At 36.6% G+C, this 26,151-nt stretch overlaps 3 protein-coding genes across 12 annotated transcripts in view; 2 read left to right on the top strand and 1 right to left on the bottom strand.

Moving 5' to 3' along the window:
• LOC306861123 (uncharacterized protein) overlaps positions 1-26,151 on the bottom strand; it is a gene marked incomplete at its 3' end in the record, with an annotated part of 730,281 nt that overhangs the window by 525,582 nt on the left and 178,548 nt on the right. The gene's annotated exons all lie outside the window — the stretch shown is intronic.
• On the top strand, positions 5,769-11,667 carry LOC306861622 (tripartite motif-containing protein 16-like). The gene is made up of 6 exons (XM_079404002.1): positions 5,769-6,460; positions 7,064-7,159; positions 7,276-7,509; positions 8,086-8,245; positions 9,653-9,700; positions 9,927-11,667. The coding sequence occupies exons 1-6, from the start codon at positions 5,882-5,884 to the stop codon at positions 10,451-10,453; spliced, it is 1,644 nt and encodes a 547-aa protein (XP_079260128.1). The 5' UTR covers positions 5,769-5,881; the 3' UTR covers positions 10,454-11,667.
• LOC306861637 (rab-3A-interacting protein-like) overlaps positions 12,561-26,151 on the top strand; it is a 38,978-nt gene continuing 25,387 nt past the window's right edge. For 4 of the 10 annotated variants that reach the window (XM_079404026.1, XM_079404021.1, XM_079404024.1 and 1 more), the window contains exons 1-5: positions 12,561-12,804; positions 19,228-19,332; positions 20,309-20,579; positions 21,948-22,110; positions 25,343-25,438. In XM_079404026.1, coding sequence (XP_079260152.1) covers positions 20,317-20,579; positions 21,948-22,110; positions 25,343-25,438 — 522 coding nt within the window. In that variant the 5' untranslated portion in view covers positions 12,561-12,804; positions 19,228-19,332; positions 20,309-20,316. The remainder of the gene's footprint in view (positions 12,805-19,227; positions 19,333-20,308; positions 20,580-21,947; positions 22,111-25,342; positions 25,439-26,151) is intronic. The other 6 variants (XM_079404029.1, XM_079404028.1, XM_079404022.1 and 3 more) reach the window with 4 other exon arrangements.

The following is a 26,151-nucleotide window of genomic DNA, read 5'->3' as shown; positions in this document are numbered from 1 at the left end:
TTAGACTGTATTGATTATGATGGTCCAGGATAAACATTATTGAATTTAGACTGTATTGATTATGATGGTCCTGGATAAACATGATTAAATTTAGACTGTATTGATTATGATGGTCCTGGATAAACATGATTAAATTTAGACTGTATTGATTATGATGGTCCAGGATAAACATTATTAAATTTAGACTGTATTGATTATGATGGTCCTGGATAAACATGATTAAATTTAGACTGTATTGATTATGATGGTCCTGGATAAACATGATTAAATTTAGACTGTATTGATTATGATGGTCCTGGATAAACATTATTGAATTTAGACTGTATTGATTATGATGGTCCAGGATAAACATTATTGAATTTAGACTGTATTGATTATGATGGTCCTGGATAAACATTAGTAAATTTAGACTGTATTGATTATGATGGTCCTGGATAAACATTATTAAATTTAGACTGTATTGATTATGATGGTCCAGGATAAACATTATTGAATTTAGACTGTATTGATTATGATGGTCCAGGATAAACATTATTGAATTTAGACTGTATTGATTATGATGGTCCTGGATAAACATTAGTAAATTTAGACTGTATTGATTATGATGGTCCTGGATAAACATGATTAAATTTAGACTGTATTGATTATGATGGTCCTGGATAAACATGATTAAATTTAGACTGTATTGATTATGATGGTCCAGGATAAACATTATTAAATTTAGACTGTATTGATTATGATGGTCCAGGATAAACATTATTAAATTTAGACTGTATTGATTATGATGGTCCAGGATAAACATTATTAAATTTAGACTGTATTGATTATGATGGTCCAGGATAAACATTATTAAATTTAGACTGTATTGATTATGATGGTCCAGGATAAACATTATTGAATTTAGACTGTATTGATTATGATGGTCCAGGATAAACATTATTGAATTTAGACTGTATTGATTATGATGGTCCTGGATAAACATGATTAAATTTAGACTGTATTGATTATGATGGTCCTGGATAAACATGATTAAATTTAGACTGTATTGATTATGATGGTCCAGGATAAACATTATTAAATTTAGACTGTATTGATTATGATGGTCCTGGATAAACATGATTAAATTTAGACTGTATTGATTATGATGGTCCTGGATAAACATGATTAAATTTAGACTGTATTGATTATGATGGTCCTGGATAAACATTATTGAATTTAGACTGTATTGATTATGATGGTCCAGGATAAACATTATTGAATTTAGACTGTATTGATTATGATGGTCCTGGATAAACATTAGTAAATTTAGACTGTATTGATTATGATGGTCCTGGATAAACATTATTAAATTTAGACTGTATTGATTATGATGGTCCAGGATAAACATTATTGAATTTAGACTGTATTGATTATGATGGTCCAGGATAAACATTATTGAATTTAGACTGTATTGATTATGATGGTCCTGGATAAACATTAGTAAATTTAGACTGTATTGATTATGATGGTCCTGGATAAACATGATTAAATTTAGACTGTATTGATTATGATGGTCCTGGATAAACATGATTAAATTTAGACTGTATTGATTATGATGGTCCTGGATAAACATTATTTAGACTGTATTGATTATGATGGTCCTGGATAAACATTATTTAGACTGTATTGATTATGATGGTCCTGGATAAACATGATTAAATTTAGACTGTATTGATTATGATGGTCCTGGATAAACATTATTTAGACTGTATTGATTATGATGGTCCTGGATAAACATGATTAAATTTAGACTGTATTGATTATGATGGTCCTGGATAAACATTATTTAGACTGTATTGATTATGATGGTCCTGGATAAACATTATTCAATTTAGACTGTATTGATTATGATGGTCCTGGATAAACATTATTTAGACTGTATTGATTATGATGGTCCAGGATCAACATTATTAAATTTAGACTGTATTGATTATGACGGTCCAGGATAAACATTATTAAATTTAGACTGTATTGAAAAAATTGTGATGATCCAGGATCAACATGCCAGCATGGAACGTTTATTTTGAAATGTCTTTACTACTTCCAGCTGCTCATTCAAACACAAAAGGGATATAAATAATGCACTCTCATAACCATCTAAAACATTTGTCAAAATATGAAGTCCATAAAGTTAGCATTGCAATAATTAATCAACATTTGATATCTGAATATATAGATCATAAACAATCGCTGGGCATTATTCACAACTGTTCATAAAAGGCTATGAAACGGCGAACTTGTAGACCGGGTAATAGCGCAACGTTCTTAGGTTACTATGAAACAGGGCTCACATTTAATTAAATCACAGCCTTTTGAAAGGTATTAATCACAAGCCATATCGCGGTTACCCCTCCCCCACCCTGAAGCTTTTTATGACCGTTAAAAAACAAAACAAAAAAAAAATCTATGAATTTACTTTTTATTCGCGCATGCACTCCTGCGTTCATTTTACTGCGCAAAAACAGCTACCTTTGGTCACAAAGGCGAGGGAAATACTTGCACATTAGCTAAACTGCACACATCTATTGAATGCAGTTGTTCAGTGTAGCATTACACTCGTATTCAATTTCATGTATTTTTTTAAATGTAATACGCTTATAATATTACATTTTTTGAGTAGGAAGAAAGCTGAAAAAAGAAGATATACAGAATAACTTACCTCTTTGTGGTCTGTCTGCATGAAAAAAGGAGGGAAAGATTCAAAAATGGATTGGTGATAGGGTGGTCGGCACACACTGATGACATCAGAGGGTTGTGATTGGTTGATTGAAATGTTGATCCAGGACCAACAAAGGGTGTTAATCCAGGATCACATCCTACTTGGCAAAATCACGCTCACCCATCTGCATCACCTAAGAGGTGAATTACCACAATCATCAGGGCAACATCGTAGTAGAATGGGAGATGTTCCTTCAGATTTCCTGATCACGCCATCTTCACTGACGCTGAAATAGATAACATTTTTACAAAAAATGTTATTCCTAATTTACAGGAAATAAAATTTAACTTCATCAGTTACCCAAATATAGATAAATATCCCAAAATCAATGAAAAAGAAGAAAGGTACCTTCAATTTTTTGCCTTGCATTCTCTCGTACATCTTCATGAAGAATGTTCCTGTATTTACCACGACTGACACAGCAAAGCTGCAGCCCGCGTCCTTTGGTTTGTTACCTGTGAAATATATAATGATTAGAGGGGGATCTGTAAAAGCACAGGTGGGAATATATTACTTGCAAATGGAAAATATTCAAAGCATTTAAAATCCATAGGGATAGTGACTTAATATAGCACTTTTAGCTTGTCATGTGCGATCAGGGTGAGCTGACCGGGCAACAATTCATTAAAATCTTCTAAGATCACCTCTTCAGTACTGGTCTGTTTCCACACTGTATGTAACAAATCTGCACTGATCCTGCAAAATGAATAACTCCAGATAAGTACAAAAATATTACATATTACAAACACAACCAGTAATGGAACATCTCGCTCTTCAAATGCAAAAAGAAAAGAAAACAACATTATTTCTAGAGATGGCTGATATATTGAATATTACTGGTGGTTATAATATCGATTATATACATTAAATATTACAAGATCGGATCTTTTAATTTAGTTCAGTAGCGTTGAATTGAATTTTAAATAGTTTAGTTAAAAATAAAATATTGTACTTTCAGCAGCCAAATTTCTTGCACTTGCATTTTCCACGCACGCAATAACATTCCGATATCAGAATGCATTCATAGATAAATTGTAACTTAGGACACGATTAATTCCCCTCCCGAGTTCATACAGCAAGAACTGACGGGTGTGGAAGCTTATAACAAGATATTCTTAATTGATTCATTATCTGCAGTAATGAAGTCTCATCTGTAATCATCCGACCCTCGCGCATCGCGACTACAGAACTCTGCCGAAGTAGCGCGCCATCATGACTTTTAGCGCATGCGCATAATACAAAAGAGATACTTTGCATGGTTACACGTTATTTCAGGCTTTTCATTTCTGTTCAAGTTCAAGTTGTTGTAATTAATTGTGTAGTTAGACCAAAGACTATTGTTAGACTCAATCATGACTCATTCTCCTAACTAAAAGTCAGTCATTTTTTACAGTGCAGTGTAGCCTAGTCTAAAATTAAATGTATTTGAATGCAAATTCTGTTAAACTTTTGCTTGCAATTAATGCAATTAAATGTGTGTTTAAGTGAGAACAACAATGATATTGAAAATATTCTGTTCACAGATGTAACCATACTATTACATACAAATACAGTAGTCTCATAAATGACACTGTCAAATATTATGTCGAAAATTAAACTTAATAGAGTTCATAGCACAAGAGCTGGTGATGAAAATTTCAACAATAAGTTTTATTGGAGTATACTGTATAAGAAAGTATATTTAAGTTTAGAAGAAAAATAAATTTCAAGTGTATATATTATAGACTAAATACACTTAAAATAATTCATAATTTTGAAGAACACACTTAAGTTGAAATTAAAATAAATGATTTTACATGTGCTTTAGTATATTGATAAATATATCAAAATAAGTGTACTTATTTAAAACACACTCATAATTATTTCAAATGTATGTTTAAGTAATACTTAATTAGACATTATTATAAAGTGCGTTTTTAAAAAGACCTATTGTCATTAAAGTGTACTCTCTTTAAGTACACTTAAGTGGCCTTTAATTTAAATTATATTATATTATCTGCAAGTGCACTTTTTAAAAAGTATACTTTTACTAACTGAAGTACACACTAAGTACACTTTTACTGCAATTAAGCACACTTCTTTTTCAGAAGGGTATACAGAGTTTCCCGGTGTTTTTGCATATTGTTTTAAAAAGCAGACTTGGTATTTATCTACTTTGTGTCCTAATTAGGCGACGACCAGCACATTAACTATTGTGCTGTGCTGTGCTGCTTGCTATAGAAAGCAGTAAAAGTGCCCCTTCCCATGCCCAAACCAGCTCGTTCCGCGCATCATACGTCATTATGCTATTTTTATGTCACTGCACATGCGCAGTACTTTCCAGTTTCGGTTTTCGATCCGATCAAGTGTTTCATGTCCTCTCGCTCAGATTACAAAAGGAATAAATCACCCCCTTACAATCCGATTGAAATTTGAATCAGATCTGGCCAATTCAATCCGATGCGACTTTTTTATTCCGATTGTGCTTCTAGTCCTATTACGATCGGATTATTAGGGTCCATGTAAACACAACCACTGATACTCTGATGTCTCTGTGGTTCAGGCACCTTCTTTTATATCATGACATGTATTGGAGTTTATCATCCGCCAGGGGAAAACTGTTAGTCTGATAAGTATCTGAAAACTATCAACCCTCAACAAGCCATACAATTTAAACATAGCTAATAAATTCACATCAAGAACATTTGCATTTTCAATTCACTTAGCCTTAAAACCCTCATTAATATTTGACCAGCGCCCCCTCCTTTGTTTCCACTTCAACCTCTGATGAGGTATACAGAAACACATTCATGTTACACAAAGGGAAAACAGTCATGGGTGATGAAAGAAGTGTGAATTTGGACACAATCTGGTTTTCTGCCCCGCAGTATAAGTAGTAATTAAGTATTACTGCAGTTTTCAAGTATGTCTTGCTTCTTTGTATCTTTTCTTCTATGAGGATCTATCGGAGACTGACATCTAGTGGACTTTTTGTTATGTGACTTTACAGACTCGCAGGCAAACCAGTTTTACACGTCACTGAAACGCAGGACCAGGAAACAGGAAATTAAGGAAATAATCTTATGTGTAGTTGAGCTGTTGTTTGTTAGCCTGTCTCACTCTGTATATAGCCTATTCAGTAACATGGCAGAGGCCAGAATTTCAGTTGATCAAAATGAGTTTATCTGTCCAGTGTGTTTGGAACTCCTGAAAGATCCAGTTGCCATTCCCTGTGGACACAGTTACTGTAAGAGCTGTATTACAGGTTGCTGGGATCAGGAGGATCAGCGGAGAGTCTACAGCTGTCCTCAGTGCAGACAGACCTTCAGTCCAAGACCTGCTTTAGGAAAAAACACCATTCTGGCTGAAGTGGTGGAGAAACTGAAGAAGACTAAACTTCTTGCTGACTGTTACGCTGGAGCTGGAGATGTGCAGTGTGACGTCTGTACTGGAAGAAAATACAAAGCCGTCAAGTCCTGTCTGGTGTGTCTGAACTCTTATTGTCAGACTCATCTTGAACAACATGAGAGTTTCTTTAAAGAAAAGAAACACAATTTGACTGAAGCCACTGGACGACTGCAGGAGATGATCTGCTGTGAACATGATAAACAGCTGGAAATGTACTGTATCACTGACCAACAATGCATTTGTGTACTGTGCACAAAATATGAGCATAAAAACCACAACATTGAATCAGCTGCAGCACAGAGGACAGAGAAACAGGTATGAACTTAAAGGGATAGTTCACCCAAAAAAGAAAACAAAAAAAAAATCTGTCATCATTGACTTGTTGCTCCAATCGTGTATGATTTGCTTTTTAATGTCACATCAGTTTTTATATATAGTTTGAAAGTAAAAAAAATTCAAGCTCAAAAAAGGACATATAACTCCAGTGTGTAATCCAAGTCTTCTGAAGCAGTGGAAAATTTAAGTCACTCTCAAATCAAATCATTGATCAGCTCATGTGTCTAAATCAAATACGGTAGGGGTGTCCAACTTTGCTCCTGGAGGCTCAACATCCTGCATTTTGTTATGGCAGTACAATACAGGACATGGTTGATGCTGAGAGAGCTATATCATAAGCTGTAAAAGAGAAATCAGTGTGATCTTGTGTGTGACATGAGGGTGAATAATTTTGAGGTGAACTATCCCTTTATATCTAGGTAATGATAAAATAATACAGACACATTTTATGCGAATTCATAATCTAATTTCAGAAAAATAAATCATTTCAGCTCACCATTAATACTGGATTAATATCAGTTGTTTCCATTATGATTTCATGATAGTAGTTTTAACATTTACTGTAATTTATTTGTTTTTCAGAAACAGTTAAAGGACATGCAGGGAACCTTCGATCGGAGAATCCAGCAGAGAAAGAAAGATCTCAAGCTGCTGAGAGACGATGTGGAGTCTCATAAGGTGAGTGCAGAGAAGAAAAGACGTTTAAGAGGTCTCAGTTAGGACACTCGTCCAGTGATGGAGCTCTTTCAGTTCCACTGAAGCCCACTGTGTGATTATGATGTGTTTACTAACAGCGCTCTGCAAAGACAGCAGTGGAGGACAGTGAGAGGATCTTCACTGAGCTCATACGCTCCATTGAGAAAATCCGCTCTGAGGTCACACAGCAGATCAGAGATCAGGAAAAGGCTGCAGTGAGTCGAGCTGAAGGACAGTTGGGGCAACTGGAGCAGGAGATCAATGATCTTAAGAGGAGAGACACTGAGCTGGAACAGCTCTCACAGACACAGAATCACATTCATTTCCTGCAGGTAACCAAGAACTAACCTTATGATAGAAGACCCAAACAGATTTCACAAGAGAAAAATGAGCTGCTGACTGGAATAAAACTGCTTGTCTGTAACTCGCTTATGAATTTGAGCCCTGGCAGGAAGCGAGGTTGTATATTAGCAATGCTTTGGTTTACTGAAACCAGACAAAACCTGATATTGATACTGTGCTCTAAAGGATCTTGTGAGGTTTCAGTACAGTGCCACTAACCAATGAAAAGTTATAAATAATGATCACTATATTTGTAGATTTTAAACTGCTTTTCCATTGTAAATCTACTTATCCAATGTGCACACCACTGATGTGCTTTGCATGTTACATGGACATTTATGTTCTAAGCAGATGTTTTATCATCCAAACTATTTCCTTCACATATAATGTGTAGCAAATGCTAAAATGTGTGGCTCTACTGTCACACAATGAAGATTAGAAGAAAGTACTGGACTGAGGTGAATTACTAAAGATAAGTCAAGTCAACAGGAGCGACACAAATATGATAGTAATGCAGGTTATTGTGTAAAATGTGGAGCTGATGGATTGTGATATCTGTTTACTAGAGTTTCCAGTCTCTCTCAGCACCTCTTGAATCTACAGACGTACCCATAATTCCCTTCAGTTCTCTCTTTTCCTTTGATGGCGTGAGAAAATCCATCTGTCATCTGAGGGACAAACTGGAGGATGTCCTCAAGGAGGAACTCAAAAAGATCTCTGAAAGAGGTAAAGATTTGGAGATTCATCTGAACATATATAAGAAATGTCTTAAGAATAGATTAAAGGGTTAGTTCAACCTAAAATGAAAATTCTGTCATTAATTACTCACCCTCATGTCGTTTTTGATGGAATCTGAGAGCTCGCTGACCCTCCATAGACAGCAACGCAGCTGTAATGTTCCCAGGTACAGAAACGTAGTAAAGACATTGGGAAAACAGTCTATGTGACATCAGTGGCTCAACTTCAATTTTGCGAAGCTACAAGAATACTTTTTGTGTGCAAAGAAAACAAAAATAACGACTTTATTTAACAACTCTTCTCCCTCAAGTTACTGACTTCCACCATTTTGGAGAGTATCACAAAGCATACGCATGTTTTACTCTAAGCGTAAACAATGTTTATTACGCCGATTATGCTCATGTGCGCGCCCCCCCCCCCCGAACATAAACAACGCTGATTATGTTGATTACATTCTTGGGTGCTCTTCAAAATGGCAGAAGACATAATTTGGGGGAGAATTGTTAAACAAACTATGTTATTTTTGTTTTCTTTGCGCACAAAAAGTATTCTCGTAGCTTCGCAAAATTGAAGTTGAGGAACTGATGTCACATGGATTATTTTACCGATGTCCTTGCTACGTTTCTGAGCCTTGATCGTGGTAATATCCTTGCTGTCTATGGGAGGGTCAGAGAGCTCTTAAGCCCCTTTCACACTGCATGTTGGTCCCGGAAAATTGCCGGACTGCCTTCTTTGTGAACGCAGCCACGTCCCGGGATTGATTCCGGGATCAATCCCGGGTTGGGGACCTAGTAACATTGCCGGGTTCAGTCCCGGAACGAGCGCTGTGTGAACAATGCCATAAAGGCTGATGACGCGCGTTATCATGCGACTCTTTTACCGGGTGTTTTGAAGGCAGATCAAAGTTCACACAACGAAAAATGTGTAAACTGGAATGAAGCAGCGATCGGAGCTCCTCACTATCCGCGCTGAAGCTGAAATCGTTCGCCAGTTTCGTTTTTTTTTTTTTTTTTCGTTCGCCAATTTAGTGAAATGGTGCGCGGCGCATTATATACGTCACATGTAATGTCACGTGTCTTTACGGGTTGTGTGTGAACGCACGCACAGATTCCGGAAAATCACTGGCAGTGTGAATGAACCAAAATCTAACGATCCGGGAACAATTGCCGGAACACATTACCCATGTATTTTCCGGAATCTCTGTGTGAAAGGGGCTTTAGATTCCATCAAAAATATCTTAATTTGTGTTCCGAAGATGAACGAAGGTCTTACAGGTTTGGAACGACATGAGGGTGAGTAATTAATGACAGAATTTTCATTTTGGGGTGAACTAACCCTTTAATAGATTTCTCTTGACACGACAGTGACACTGTTCCTGTCTGTTGATTTCCATAGTCACATCCACCAACATGATTCCCTGGACCAGGAATGACTTCCTTCAGTGTAAGTCGCTAAGAAAACATGCAGAAATTCGGTATATTCACATATATCACTGAGTATATTCATGTACTTCCTTTATATTGTGAATGAAAACATGGTTGAAGAGTTCAGCTGATAATTTAAAAGATGATCTGGTGAAATATTAAACAAAGGCCATTAAGAGTTCAAATATATTAAAAGATAAAACAGATTCATAATGGCTGATTCTTATGTGTTTTCTCTCCATTAGATTCCCATCAGCTCACTCTGGATACAAACACACTAAATGAATTCCTCTGTCTTTCTGAGAATAATAGAGTTATAACAGTTACTGACACAGAGCAGCCGTATCCTGATCATCCAGACAGATTTGATGTGACTCAGGTGTTGTGTAGAGAGAGTGTGTGTGGACGCTGTTACTGGGAGCTTGAGTGGAGTGGGATGTGTGTGTCTCTATCAGTCTCATATAAGAGCATCAGCAGGAAGGGAGAGGGTATTGAGTGTGTGTTTGGAGGTAGTGATCAGTCTTGGACTTTGTTCTGCTCTCCCTCCAGATGCTCGTTCTGGCACAATAACTTAAAGACTGTTCTCCCTGTAGTGTCCAGCCATAAAATAGGAGTGTATGTGGATCACAGTGCAGGAACTCTGTCCTTCTACAGCATTTCTGACACAATGAGCCTCATCCATACAGTCCAGACAACATTCACTCAGCCGCTCTATCCGGGGTTGTGGGTTTATTATGGATCATCAGTAAAACTGTGTGATATAGCAGAATAGATTCTAAAGAGGCTGTACCCATGATGCTTTGAGCTGCATGATAAAACAGTACAATGAGATGTCATTTTGCAGACGCTTTTATCCAAAGCGACTTACAATTGGGGAATACATAAAGCGATTCATCTTGAAGAGCCAATCAGACAGATGAAGTGCTTGTAACACCAAGTCTCAGGCATTGTTCAAATAAGTACAAGCTCGCAAGGGAAGGAATAAATAACAAGAAACACAAAGTGTTTTTTTTTTTAAGTTTAGGATGAAGTCAAATAGTGACGAAAGAGATGAGTTTTCAGTTGTTGCTTGAAGACTGACAGGGATCCGGCGTTCCGGATAGGGGTGGGAAGATTATTCCACCAGCCAGGAATGGTGAACAAGAATGTTCTGGAGAGTGATTTTTAGCCTCTCTGTGATAGTACCACAAGGCGTCGCTCACTAGCAGATCTCAGACTTCTGGAGGGGATGTAGGTTCGCAATAGTGAGTGGAAGTAGGAGGGTGCAGAGCCTGTGGTCGTTCTGTATGCAAGCATCAGTTTCTTGAACTTGATGTGAGCTGCCACTGGTAGTCAGCGCAAGGAGATAAAGAGAGGTGTAACATGGGCTCTTTTGGGCTCGTTGAAGACCATTCTGAATCATTTGTAGAGGTTTGATTGTGTTTGATGGAAGTCCAACCAGAAGAGCGTTGCAGTAGTCCAGCCTAGAAACAACAAGGGCCTGGACAAGAAGTTGTGCAGCATGCTCTGTCAGAAAGGGCCTGATCTTTCTGATGTTGTGTAGTGCAAACCTGCAGGATCGAGCGGTCTTTGCAATGTGCTCTTTGAAGGTCAGCTGGTCATCAAAGATTACACCAAGATTTCTGACCGAAGTTGATAGGGTAATCATTGATGAGCCTAACTGAATTGTGAAGTCATGCTGTAGAGTCGGAGTGGCAGGGAAGACCAGAAGTACCGTCTTTGCCAGATTGAGCTGTAGGTGATGTTCTTTCATCCATGCCGAGATGTCCGCCAGGCAGCCTGAGATCTGTGCAGCTACCGTTGAGTCATCTGGTTGGAAAGAGAGATAGAGCTGTGTGTCATCAGCATAGCAATGGTAGGAGAATCCATGTGCCTGTATGATGGAACCCAGTCACTTATTTTCTCCTCATTACATTAATACTACAGTTTTTGTTACATAAATTACGTCAGATAACCTAAATATGTGCAATAAATTCTCATACAGACAATAAGAACAGTGTATGAGTCTGAGTCATGTTGCGTTTGCATGTGTATCTGTGCTTTTCACAAGTCCCCTGTGTGTTGACGGAAATCACATTCATTTTTTTATTGTTTAATTTTATCACATAAATCTTATTCATTATTATTATTATAAAAAAAAGAGATTTCATTTGAAATTATCACACACTGGCTTCACTAAAAAAAAGATTATCCTGCAGATCAAAACAATAGTTTTACATAAGGGATTCAGTGTTTAAAAACATTTAATTGTTGACTATGTCTGTGGTGGTTTTGAAATTTGTTTTGAGGACCAAGAATGCATCCAGCTGTCTCTGCCAGCCTCTTGACAGGTTTGTAAAACTACTTGAGGGATTTTTTATTTTTTGCAGTTACAACAAGATTTTAATCTGCAATTAGGACGCAACTTCTTATAAAATTGTCATATTGGCAGTAAAATGCCATTGAAATGTAACAAAATGACCCAAATTGTCCTCTGCACGGCGCTACTGTTCAAATGATAATCCCAAACAAACAGCCACTGCGTCGAAATATTTATTTTATTTTAGTTTAATAAATAACTTTTGTTTTATAGTTTTATGTTTATTAATACCTTCGAATCATCATGTTTTGTCACAGCAGCGATTTAACAGCGCTTGATTGAGCCGGTCTGAGCCTCCGCCTAATCTGCCGTATTAAACTGGCTCCTGAATTATTAATTAAGTAATGTCATTAGGCCTTTCTGATTGGCTGAAAGGCAGGTGTTGGTAGGTTGGCCCTGTACAGCTGACGAATAAACGAAGATACGTACTATCTTATAAATATTAATTAGATTACGTGCCTAGCCCCCCAATGAACGTCTGAGAAACGTCAGCGCGATCTAATTAATATTCATGAGCGAAACCGTGGCAATAGTAGGAATCGTATTTTGGACACAATCATGGAGCGGGATGGTGGGTCTGTTGTGTCTTTGTCTGGCCCTGGTTACTGTCGTTAGCCGAAGACTAGTTTATTACGAGAAATAACATGCTGTGAGAGGAGAAGCGCGAGTCGTGTGATCGTGCAAGCGTTAATGAATGAATATTAATTATATCCGTGTATTTTCTTGAAGGAGGAGCGGGATACATGACAATCCTTTCAGGACATGTGAGTGTACTTGCATTACACAGCCATCTTACGATTTTAACAACGATTGTTGCTTTTATTTACTTGCATGAACCCCAAATCAAACGTATTATGTCATTATGTTAATGAGGCTTTGATGCATTATTCATGAGGAGTTCATGGTAGTGTGGATCACGCTTGCATTTCTCTAATTACAATGTCTTAGGGTTGTTGAAAGCGTACATATAATACTAGACAGTTTGTTTTCAGGCCTTCATCCACCTCTACAAGCAAACACGTAACGTGTAAAGATAGCAGGTGTATTTTATAATAATATGTTGTTGGTTATGCATCCAGCACTTCTGGTCCACCTTGCTCTGAAAGCTTAATATAACCTTATGGCAGTGTGTATGCAGCATACTTGCACTATACTATAGTGTACTAGCAGTATCAGCTATATGGAGCTGCTGAGGGAATTTGTCCAGCTTGTCTTAAAACAATGAGCCCTATGTAGTAAACAGCATGTGGGGGTCAGGCTGATACCTGATCCATGTTCTGGTGACAGTGGAGTCATTGTGCACTTACTATAACCTACTTGTTAGTGTGTCGTATACCGCATCTCCCATAGAAGACGAAACCAGTATGGCTCAAAGGTGTTAACTGTCCAGGTAGTTTAGGAATACACATGAGTACACAGCAGATCCTTAGTGCTGTTATTGGTGGAGGCTTCCAGACGGATCTGCAGAACCTCAGGTCTGTTCCTGGGAGATGTTCAAAGCTCGGCTGTTTATGAGGAAGTTCATGTGCCAGCAGAGAATCTAACATATTATGTCTTACATGTCATCACAGCTCCTCCAGCCATATTTATTAAAATTTTGTGTCAAGCTGTCTGCCGTGATGCTTGGGTGTTGTGGGTGGTTCTTGTAGCCCAAGTTAAGCATGGTGCTCAACAATATGGTTCAATTCACATGCTGATAGACCATGGCTGCATTGTAAAGTTGCACTAGGCCTAGATAGTGTCTGTCAAATGTAAATAGTGGCCAGTATAGTAAGGGTTTGTGATTGGTTAACTAGCAGATAAGGATTAGTTGACAGTTTATATAGGTTTTATATTTTATTTATTGTTAGCGTGCTAATCTTAAACTGGCAAACAGTTAGGGGCCATTAACACAGAACATGTTTTGCATTGAACTGCACTGATTTCCATTCTTTTCCTATGTAAATATGTGCTAGACAGACAGTTTGACCATTGTGCTTGTTTTGCATCCTTTTTCAGGGTCTCATCACTCAAATGAAATTCATTTTTTTTGTTTTCCTGATTTTTTTGTTACTTTTCAGAATCAGAATCAGAATGAGCTTTATTGGCCAAGTATGTTTACACATGAGGAATTTGTTTTAGTGACAGAAGCTTTTAAAAATGTATCTGAAGACCCCCCCCCTACATTTTTTAAGACTAAATTAAGTTTTTTTTGCTTTGAAACGGATGGTCCAGAGTTTTTGGTTTTGCCAAAAGAGTTTTATTTTAGTGCATCACTATTAGACACCTTCTGAACAATGAGTCAGATCCAGGATCAAGCCTAATTATACAGTGCTTTCATGAACCCACTGACTAGTCTGTTTTTAATATACTGGCACATCCCTGGTTGACGGGACATTGCTGCCTGTTACCATGAGGTTGCTAGAGTGCTGGTGGTGGTTGCCAGAATGCCCCTGTGTGTTTGCTAGAGCATTTAGGGTAATTTACGTGCAATTAATATGAGTCTGTGCAGTTTCTATGTATTTTTTTTTTCTCGTCTGCTGTGAAAAGAATCTTACACCCTCAAATCTCTGATATTTTCTTCAACAGACACACAAGCCATATGAACACAGCAACCAGCATTAAGCTCCACAACATGTGTTGAGCTGCACACACTCAGACACACAGAAGTGTCTACACACTACAGCATTAATTTAGTCTAAGTATTACAAATAATGTCTGTGTCATATTGATTCATATTGTGCAGACAGACTAGGTGAATGTGTTCATCTGACATTGACATCTGACAAGAAGATGACCTAATGCCACCCCGTGACAATACATAAGCAGACACTGTTAGTGTGATTTGTGCATGCTTCACGGTTGCTACATGTGACCGCACCAGAAGATATGAGGACAATCAAGGGAGGGAGGGAGGCTACTAACTAACATTTATCTGATAACTTTTACCGTTTGTTCATCAGGGGCCAGATTCATGATAATCTTAAGAAAGAAACGAGTTAAGAGATTTCTTATGCTAAATTCTTAGAAGTTTGTAAGAAGTTCCTAGGTTCAATTTAAGAAAAAAAGACCAAGAAGTTCTCAAATTTTCTTAAGAACATCTTATTTTTTTTCTTAAGAAGAAAATTACAGGCTTTGGTGTTATCTGATTGCATGGCGCTCTTGCCGAAAACTTGCTGATCAATGAAAAACTCATATTTTTGAACATACACTATTTTCTTTGCTTTGCTACTGACTTGGCCAGAGTTGACTTATTGTGTTATTTACTGATGCTGTAACTGAGGGGCAGTCGTGGGCTAATGGATAGAGAGTTGCACTTGTAACCTGAAGGTTGTGGGTTTGAGTCTCAGGTGACCCATACTCAGTGTCCATTTTAGGTGGTGTGAGTGAATAACCAACACTCTCAATACCACGACTGAGGTGAGACCCTTGAGCAAGGCACCGAACCCCCAACTGCTCCCCGGGAGCCGCAGCATTAGCTGCCCACTGCTCCGGGTGTATGTTCACTACTGTGTGTACACTTGGACGGGTTAAATGCAGAGCACAAATTCTGAGTATGGGTCACCATACTTGGCCACACACCACTTCCCCTCTCCCCTTCCTGTAACTAGTTTTAAAAACTTAGCCTACTTTTAAAGAGTCTGTCTTAAGATGGATACATTTGCCGTCTTTCTTTTCACACTCTTTCTAGAGCGAGTATGTCCTCCTGTATTGGTATGCATGCAATGTATGGAAGCTCTCACATGTGCTAATGATGCCCACAGTTATGTTGCAGTTATAAAATAAAATACAATTTACAATATTGATCATCTTGTTAAAGACAGAATTTTTACAATTGTAAATTCTTCTCAAGTTTTATATTAAGAACGATCTTAAAAAAAAAAAAACTTAAGAATTTTATGATTGATAGTTTTTCTATATTATTGTTATTTATGAGGGTGTGATTATAGGGGTGGTTAGAATGGATGAATATTTAGTTTTATAAAGTAAAAATGTCAAGTTTATGGTCACTGAATGGCTTTTCTGAGGTAACGCAACATTATGTGACATTGTTTACAAGCTGTTTCGTTGACGTCTTTCAGAGATTGAAAGACTAATTTCTTTGATTGAGACTGATTAGGGCTGTGCAATTAATTGCATGTGATTCTCATGCGATTCTCAGTTAATACACAGAGCCGTAGTTCACTGATGAGCTAGGAAATTTTGCGTTCATGATTGCAGATGAATCGCGGCTCTGTGTATTAACTGCCGCTCCATTTTAAAGCAAATGATGGAGATTTACCACTAATCACGGAACTGGCTTTACTGACGAGATGCGCATGAGTATCGCATGTGACTAATTGCACAGCCCTACTTCTGATGTTCATATATTTGGTGCTGTGTAACTAGCAGTATTGTGATTTATTTAGCTTATTGCGATTTAATGGATGGGATGCATGCTACAATGTTCTGTTCATTCATTAACTAAAAAGTGATGCGACTCTGTTTATCTGTTCTCTTAATAAATAAATGCATAATTCAGCCTATATACTCGTCCTGCAAGTTCATGATTAAAAATGAAAAGGTGAACAAAAAACTGTCTTATCATTAACATATGGAAATTAAAATGATGGGTAATAATAGACTATAGAATTTTAGAATACTATAGAATAATAGAATTTTTACGACCCAAAAATACAGCCAATGCAACCTCTGATGCAAGTGCACAAATATATGAGAAAAGCCTCAGCAAACTAAACCATTTGGTCTGCAAAAGCAGAAAAATATGCTGGAAAATCAAAACCATGCAGAATTCTGATTGGACTGATTAGGGCATTACTATAGAATGCTTTCTGTGTTTATGCAGAGCACGTGAGGCTGTATAGTTTCATGGACTTTAAAGGGGTCACATGATTTTGCTGAAAAGAACATTATTTGGTGTAATGCAATGTGTTCATGTGGTTCGAGGTTCAAAAAACACATACTGTACATTATTGTTACTCCTCTATGCTCCGCCTTTCTGAAACGCGCCGATTTTTACTAAGCTCATCGTTCTGAGAAGCGAGGTGTGCTTCTCTGATTGGCCAGCTATCCAGTGCGTTGTGATAGGCCGAATACCTCAAGCGTGTGACGGAAATGTTACGCCCCTTACCGTATTGTAATGGCGTGTCCCGGCACGACGAGATAAAAACAATAAAACCCACTATAAACAAGGCATTTGATGCATTCAGTGGGTTTGAGACTTTAATCTTTGCAACTTTAGGGATCATATCTATGCATGAACAGCTTGTAACACTCCAAAGAGAAAGGAAAACTTGCATCATATGACCCCTTTAACCATCCCCATCAGAACACAATGTACCACTGTAACTAGTGATGTCACTCAACTCACGATTCGATTCACGTTTTTTTTTTTTTTTTGCAAAATGAGATTTAAGACAAATGATAAATTAAATGTGTCCTTTTATTATTGCTTGGACAAAATGCAGCACGTTTCTTTGTGAAATTGAAATCTAATAATATACTAATATAGCACTTGCATATTATTGCTCTTTTCTTGGTTTTGATTGCTTCTATTCTCCTCGTTTGTAAGTCGCTTTGGATAAAAGCCTCTGCTAAATAACAAAATGTAAATAACAAAACTAAATTGAAATTTTAAAACAAGCTCCAGATCAACTGAGTAACACAAATAAAAGAAATCTCTTCATATATACCACTGCATTTTAATCATGACCCAAACAAAGATGCTGCACACATGAGCAGTTTTTAATCTAAATTAGATTGTATAATTTCGAAATTTGAAGCAAAAACAGAATGGTCTGACTTTAGTTTTGTGAAACAACTGTATACATTAAAAAAAATATCTGCATGAAATGAAACCGCAGACGAGCTGAATGAGACGCAGATTCACTCTCGGCCAGTAGGTGGCACTTTCCTTGTTTTCCGCTGTAAACAAAGCAGCGCTGCACTTATGAACTTTAATGCATTATACAGAGGCAAGATGAGAAGAAAAAATACCATCTAAACTTTTCTACAGACATTAAGTTCCCCTCAGACATACATTCATATAAACTCCTACCCCTAATTTAATCACGATTTGTTTAGCATCTCAACCGATTTGAATCGTTACATCCCTAACTGTAACCAATCACACCGTTTGAAATGAGGCCTTATTTTTGCCCTTTTTAATTGGTGTGAAGTGTTTTAAATCCAGTCACGTAATGATTGTGTTTGTTTGTATGATCAAGCACAAGTACGCATGTCCACCTCTGTCTTACAAAAGCCTGCGATGAAGGCTGTCATTGTCCACGGAGCAACACATGATCCATTTGAGAGGTCATAAACACTCGTGCTACAGATAACTAGTGTTTTTCCACTGGTGAAAGTAAGAGCTTGTGTTGAGAAGATGGACTGCTTCCAGCAGCAGCAGGACTCAATATTTGATGAGTGAACAGATCCAGCCTATCAGATATCCGTTCAGTTTATTAGTGTTCACAACTACATGGAGAAGCATCAAGAAATATCTAACTCCATGTTACTCAGTAGTATTTAAATGCATCATCGGATGCAAGAGACTGATGAATGTCCAGGGTGAGAAGGCTGGACTCTAGACAAAGAAGAAACTCAAATATAAGAGTGTTTTCATTGGTGTTGCATGATTTCGTCACTACATTCCCATACTTCCTTTTGTGTCATGGTTGTGTAACGACTGTAGTCATTTACACACCCTCATGTCATTCCAAACCAGAAAGCCTGTCACGTGTCTTTGAAACACAAATGAAGTCATTTTAACTGGAACATGACAAGTCCATTCCTCCATAACTTTGACACTTCGAAAAGTTTATAAAGGCATTGTAAAAGTAATCCATACGAATTGAGCGGTTTAATCCAAGTCTTTTGAGACACAATCACTCTGTATGATGAATAGATTTTAAAAAGTGGGGTTACGAATGACAGTAACCTGGCATTAAGTGCAGTTTGCAAAGCCCTTTCACATTATGAAATTTTGGTGAAATTGACTTTCAATATAGGGACATAAATTTTGTTTCATTAAAAATGTTTATTTGGGTTTTGAAGATGAACAAAAGATAATAATTGATGATATCCCTTTAAATGTGAGTGGTTGTTGTAATTTACCCTTCATTTCACTCATAATTCTGCTATTATTTCTGGGCTTTATTCACTTTTTATTCATCTGTGGGTTTTATTCTTGTTTTGTGTGTCTGTAGTTGAAGACAAATCAGGAACCAGACGTGGTTTATGAGGAGAAAAGTTTGTTCTGCTCTTCCTGCTGACTTGTGTCCTAAAGCTTTACACCTCACTTCATCACAATGGTATGTTCATATTTCTCTGCTGTTATAATAGTGTGTTTCTACAGATGGTTATCTCTTAATATATAATATTATGCTGGTGTCATTCTGTCCAGTGCTTTGTACAGCAGATATAAACACAATTATTATATCGGTAACACTTTACTGTAAGGTCACCTTATTAAACATTAGTTAATATATTATCTAACATGACCTACCATAGAGCAATATATTTTACAGCATTTTTAACCTTTGTAAATGTTAGTAAATGAAAATGTTAGTTCACGGTGCATTAACTGATGTTATCTAAAACAACTTTTGACCTTAACATGTTTTAGTATAATTTAGATTAGCTTTAACTAAGATTCGTAAATGCTGTAGAAGTGTTATTAATTGTTAGTTCATGTTAACTAATGTTAGTAAAATAAATGTTAACTGATAACCGGTATAATTATGAATCACGACTGTTCTCGTGAGTGCGGATCATAATTTCTTATACAAAGTAACTTAATAGATTGACGCACCAAAATAAAAAGATCAAGTAACGGAGTAGCGCGGTGCAAACGATGTTGTTGAACTGATAACCGGTAGAAATTTGTGAACCGGTAGAGATTTTGGACTATCGTCTCTATCGCAGTTACATACTCATTTTACATTGCTGTGATGCATGGTCATAAAAAATTATGGTATCAAAAATTTTGACATCATAAGGACCTTATTTAAAGAAAAAATAACTACATCGTCATATTTATCGTTACTGTGAAATAAACTAAAAATGATCTTGGTCGCCCACCCCTAATATTAACAAATGAAACCAAAACTTATTGTAAAGTGTTGCCATTATCAAACACACATTCAGGACAAGTTAGCTATTAGCACTGACAAGTCTTTTTTTTTAAATATGTAATTGTGTGCATCCTAATGAGATGGTTTTTTCATAGTCATTTTGCTTTTATTTACTCTCGTAATTGAACTACCTATCCTCCTGATGTTTGCACAGATCACTGTATGAAGATATTTGTGGCTATGGCCAGTGAACCACTCGAAGGGTTCCATGAGGTGAACCTGGCGTCACCCACCACCCCAGATCTTCATGGTGTTATAGACCCGAGCCCACCAAAGCACAACGCTCCCCCCAGCACACTGTACCGCACACACTCTGTAACTTCTAGCCAGAATGCACCCAATGCTCTCAGAGCCGACCAGCTGCCCACCCAGCCCGTGTACTCGACCTCCTGTCACCTGGGCACAGAGGACTCCCTCAATGGCAGGTAAGACTCCAGGAACAGCAGGTGAACCAAACACAGTGTCTACGCTCAGGGTTATCAGGTCTGAGAAACAAAACCAGCTCAATCACTATTAAAAACAAGCCCAAACACATTTTTGTCTGTGTTTTTCCCCTGAGTCAAGCGTCCACTTCATCAAAATTGTGTTCTGGGGAGATAGCGTTAACCTGTGGACTAAAAAAACAACCTGTGGCAACAGTGTAAAAGTAGCCCTATTCTGCGGGAAAACTGTGGACTTGGCAACACTGTCTATAATGAATGAATTTTGACAAGCTACTCCAGTCAGTTAATTTTAGTAACCGACTATATATATATATATATGTGTGTGTGTGTGTAATACAACTCATGTCGCTCCAAAGCTCTATGACTTTCTTCTGGGGAACATAAAAGAAGATATTTTGAGAATTTATTTTCATAAAATGCCAAGTCATTGGTCACAAAAACTGGTTTGGTTACCAGTATTGTTCAAAATATCTGCTTTTATGCTGCAGAGTACAAAGTTATGTGCTACAGGAGTGGAACGATATGAGGAACGAGTGAATGTCATATTGAACAGAAGTGATGTCCCACTGTATTTGGTAAAAGCCAAAAATAGTATCAAAAAGGAAGTATTTTGTATTATTTTGAGGAGATGCCATCAAAAGCTTATGAGCAATAGCAGATGTATTTGTCTACAGATCTACAGTACTTGTCAATAGTTGGAAAACATTACAATTTTATATTATAATTTACAATATTGACAACAGTTGTGCTACTCAATATTAATGTGAGTATGTTGTTCTAATAAAAATTAATGCTTTTATTTAGCAAATAAGCTTTTAAAATTGATCAACATTTGTTCTATTTATCAACGAATCCTGAAAAAAAAACAAATCCACAAAATATTAAGCAGCTAAAACTGTTTTTAACATGGATAGTAATAAAAACCATTATTAATAACTGAGCACCAATATAAGTGAGCAGCAAATCGGTATATATTTGTATGATTTCTGAAGTATCATGTGACACTAAAGATTGGAGTAATGCTGAGCATTCAGCTTTGCATCACAAAAAAATAAATACAATTTTAAAATCTATTCAAATAATTGTTTTCTTCAAATTGTAATATTTCACAATATTGCCGTTTTACTGGATTTTTGATGAGCATAAAAGACTTCATTAAAAACTTTTGACAAGTACTGGATGTTTTATCTGTGATGGTCTGATGGAGTTTAAGTCATCATGAAATAAAAATGGACAATTCTTACTTTTATGGAAAGTTATCCATAAAATATCCATCACCTTAGTTTCAATAAAAGCTCTTTTTAGGCTGAAGAGAAAGCTTGTAAATTAAATTGATGTTTGTCTCCACAGTGGAAATGATCCTGCAGTGGACGGCAACATCCCGTCAGCTGATGGAGAGGATGTTCTGGGCCTGAGCACAGACAGTCTGTCCCGTCTCAGAAGTCCATCCGTTATGGAGGTCCGAGAGAAAGGCTACGAGAAGCTAAAGGAGGAGCTCGCCAAAGCACAATGGGTGAGACACTAAACCAGGGGTAGGCAACGTCGATCCTGGAGTGCCGCTTCCTGTAGAGTTTAATTCCAACCCTAATCAAACACACCTGAACAAGCTAATCAAGGTCTTCAGAATTACTAGGGCTACAGGCAGGTGAGGTTTTTTTCAGGGTTGGAGCTAAACTCTGCAGGACATCGGCACTCTAGGACTGACGTTGCCTACCCCTGCACTAAACCAATGACATTCACTGATCTAAACTTACATTTATTAATTTAGCAGATGCATTTAACCGAAACGAATGAGAAATTACAACTACCAACTACCATGTTCAAGGCGCAGAAACGTAGCAAGGACATTGATAAAATAGTCCATGTGACATCAGGGGTTCAACCGTAATTTTACGAAGCTACGAGAATACTTTTTGTGTGCAAAGAAAACAATAATAATTAATTTATTCAGCAATTCTTCTCCCTGATTTACCGTCTTACGGCATTTTGGAGAGGACCCCAGAACGTAATCAACGTAATGAGCGTTGTTTACGTTCAGCTGTCTACTGAACGTAAAGCGTGCACATGCTGAACATAAACAACGTAATAAAATGTTGTTGTTTTTTCCATATCAATTTAATTTTGTGGTATCATCAATAAGACAGTCCTGCCCCTAAATGGCATGTCAAACAAAGGTTTGTCTGGTTATGTCATAATAATGGGCCAGAATAAGCTGCAGAGTAGACCAGGCTTCATGCTGATAGTCAAGAATAATCATGTAAGAAAAGATAAAGATCTTTTCTTACATGATGCGATGTACATGTAATTGAAACTGATAATCAAACATAGCAATGGGGGACTTGATTCATTTAATCGGTTGTTGATTGGATGGAGGCACATCTGAATGTGAGCTTACAGTCGATTTATGAAAAGTGTGGGTTTATGCAAACTAAATGATAGAAGTCTGCTATACATCATCAGAGGGAAGTCTGTCATTTCATCAGAAAATGCAGTGATTAAACAATGTTTTTGTCACCTTGCTTCTACATTAAACAAAAATGTAAATATGTGGATGAATCATTCACAATGCGTATACATATCATGCATTTACAAAATAAATAGTGAATTTTCATTTCATGCCTACTTTAAATTTTTGTCTGAGTGAAATAGAATTTTAAAATGCATGATATTGCACTGATAATTCCACAAGGTTTTATATAAAAAAGCTATTAATAAAAGTCTTATACTTGTTATTACATCTGTTGAGGAACTCAGGAACACATAGATATTAGTCTGATATAAGTTCCTAATACTGATTGACTGCATTTGAACACACTCCATCACATCTCAACTAGTGGTCGACCAATATTGTTTTTTTTGACAGCCGATGCCGATATCTTGGAAAGCAGGGTGGCCGATATAATTTTATTAGTGCTGTCAAACGATTAATCGCGATTAATTGCATCCAAAATAAAAGTTTTTGTTTACATAATGTGTGTGTGTGTGCTGTGTGTATTTATTATGTATATATAAATACACACACATACAGTATATATTTTGAAAATATTTACATGTATTCACATTTATATTTTAAATATACACAGTACACACACACATTATGTAAACAAAAACTTTTATTTTGGATGCGATTAATCGTTTGACAGCACTAAATTTTATTTATTTGAATTCATATTTAAGAAATTTGAAAATGGATTAAAAAATAAATGTGTTCAGATGACAAAGTATTTTTCACAAATAAATATTTAATAAAACTATAATTAAAAAGGAAGTAAACACCGTTACCAACAGAGCACTCGGTATTCTGGAAAGTTGTGTGCATTGGGAATCATATTTTATCAAATAAACCCAAGGTAACACTCATTTTACATACAGCGCACAGTGAAAATAATATGAATATGACAGTGGGCAAATGCATAAAGCACAGCATAATTTGAAATCACGAGTTTAAAGTTTGTCGATCGCTAGTAAAGCTGAAATCTCCTCCTGTTCAGTTCAGTTCGCACGGACCGACCAGTTTCACGTCACGCAGAGAACACGCGATCTTGCAGGATACAAATGCACACTTCACAAGATCTCACAACTGAAATTAAATGTTCATTAGTCATTTGTTTAAATTATATAAATGCGTAGTTGCTGATTGCAAACAAAGTATTTAGTTTTTGCCTTTCTATTACTAATAATATAAAAGCATTTGTTATTTTTGTATACATTTTAATATATCGGTCGACCACTAATCTCAACATCTCAGTGTAACGTAATGCTGTCAGTGAAAGATTTTCTACATACGTTTTTATTGTTATTGTTATTAATGTTATTTTATCCTTGGAAATAATCAATCTGTATAATCTCTAATAGCTTCATGTGGTTGTAAACATTTAATTTTAACTTGGCTCTAAGCACTATGCATCGTTAAAGTATCACTTTCACCGTGACTAAGCCGGTAGATGTGGTGTTTACATGGAATAATCATATGGGTTTACATTATGGTACGAACTCGGAGTCTCCGCATCAGTAATCGATAAAACAAGCTTCTTCCATCTGAACATTTGTGTTGCATTTCAGGGCAAAACAAAAAAACATTGTCATACAACAATATAAAATGCTGGAAACTATTAATTGGTTATTCTACAATTAATTGTATTACAAATTATACTACAACTGGAAAATACTGTAAATTGATAAACTGTTCGGTGTGATGACGTTCAATGTCTCCGACAGTGCCTGTAGTCCCATTTAGCAACTTGTTAGCTAAAGTCTTTTAAGAAACATAACAGTTTAAAAAAGTCACGAGTGGGATGTAACTAGTGTGTTTTATGTCGTAGAATAAAATGTGAAAGTATCTTGAGCCTGTGTGAACCACAGACCTTATTTTAGGGATTTAACCAAAATCCCATTCAAAAAACCCACTGACTCTGGGACGATTAGCTAAAATGCTAACTCGCGTCCGGGTTTTTGCCTACAAAGTGACATCATAGTTCCACCACTCTATAATAACCACAAGTTCGAATCCATCCTGCATGTGCTGTTATCATTAAAATGTCGCCCCCCAAAAAAACATACATTTATTATTTCTTCCAATAGTACTTTTACGTGTTTTGGTACAACAATACTCTAGTGTGTATTGTATCATCCACCCTTTTACATTGACGTCATGGGCTAAATGAGAGAATGAGCCATGCATTCCCTGTTTTTCTGTTCTGTTTTTCATTTGTGTATTCTGTTCATGTCATTGTATGTGTCTGAAGGAGCTTAAGTTAAAAGACGAGGAGTGTGAGAGGCTTTCTAAAGTGAGAGACCAGCTGGGGCAGGAGCTGGAGGAACTCACTGCTAGCCTTTTTGAGGTTTGTTTGGTTTCTTCTGCCAAATGACAGAGCAGATCTGTGTGTGTCTGGAAGCACTTGATCATCAGGAGTTATTCTGAACACTCAGCACTGTCATGGGTCATCTCAAATAGATTATAATTCAGTCCAGAACTAAAACCGTTTCTGATGGCTCTCTGTCCACACTTCAACCATTACCTTAAAAGTGTAACAGTGTGAATAGAGAAATTATATTATTTGTATGGTGGGTATATTTTATATATGCAATAAATAAAACTTGTGAACACCGAAGAATCATATTTATTACTTATTTTTTTATTTATAGGCACCATGTTAACAATACATAGTCATAAACAGTATTCTTTAACCTCTATATATACTAACTTTTAAACGTTTGGGAAGATTTTTGAAAGTCTTTTATGCTCAGGGTTGCATTTATTTGATCAAGATTAGAGTAGAACAGTAATATTGTGAAATACTATTGCAATTTTAAATGAAATATTTTAAGGTATTAAAGAATGTGATGGCAAAGCTGAATTTTCAGCAGTCATTACTCCAGTCTTCTGTGTCACATGAGCCTTCAGAAATTATGAAAAAAAGCATTTCATATTATTATCAATATTGAAAACAGTTGTATTAAAAACAGTATTTATTTGAATGGAAATCTTTTATAGTATATACTTTTATAAAAGTATTAATTTCTTTCAAACTTGCCACAAATGTTGATTGGTATA

This window comes from Barbus barbus (genome assembly GCF_936440315.1).
Source record: "Barbus barbus genome assembly, chromosome: 42".
NCBI lineage: Eukaryota > Metazoa > Chordata > Actinopteri > Cypriniformes > Cyprinidae > Barbus > Barbus barbus.
The sequence above is the reverse complement of the archived record's forward strand: the minus strand, read 5'-3'. Positions and strand labels throughout refer to the sequence as shown.

Excerpts from the sequence above, each read along its gene's own strand:
- LOC306861622 (XM_079404002.1), top strand. The coding sequence starts at position 5,882 with ATGGCAGAGGCCAGAATTTCAGTTGATCAAAATGAGTTTATCTGTCCA. Across the intron at positions 7,160-7,275 it reads ACGATGTGGAGTCTCATAAG|CGCTCTGCAAAGACAGCAGT; the intron begins GTGAGTGCAGAG and ends GTTTACTAACAG. Across the intron at positions 7,510-8,085 it reads ATCACATTCATTTCCTGCAG|AGTTTCCAGTCTCTCTCAGC; the intron begins GTAACCAAGAAC and ends TCTGTTTACTAG.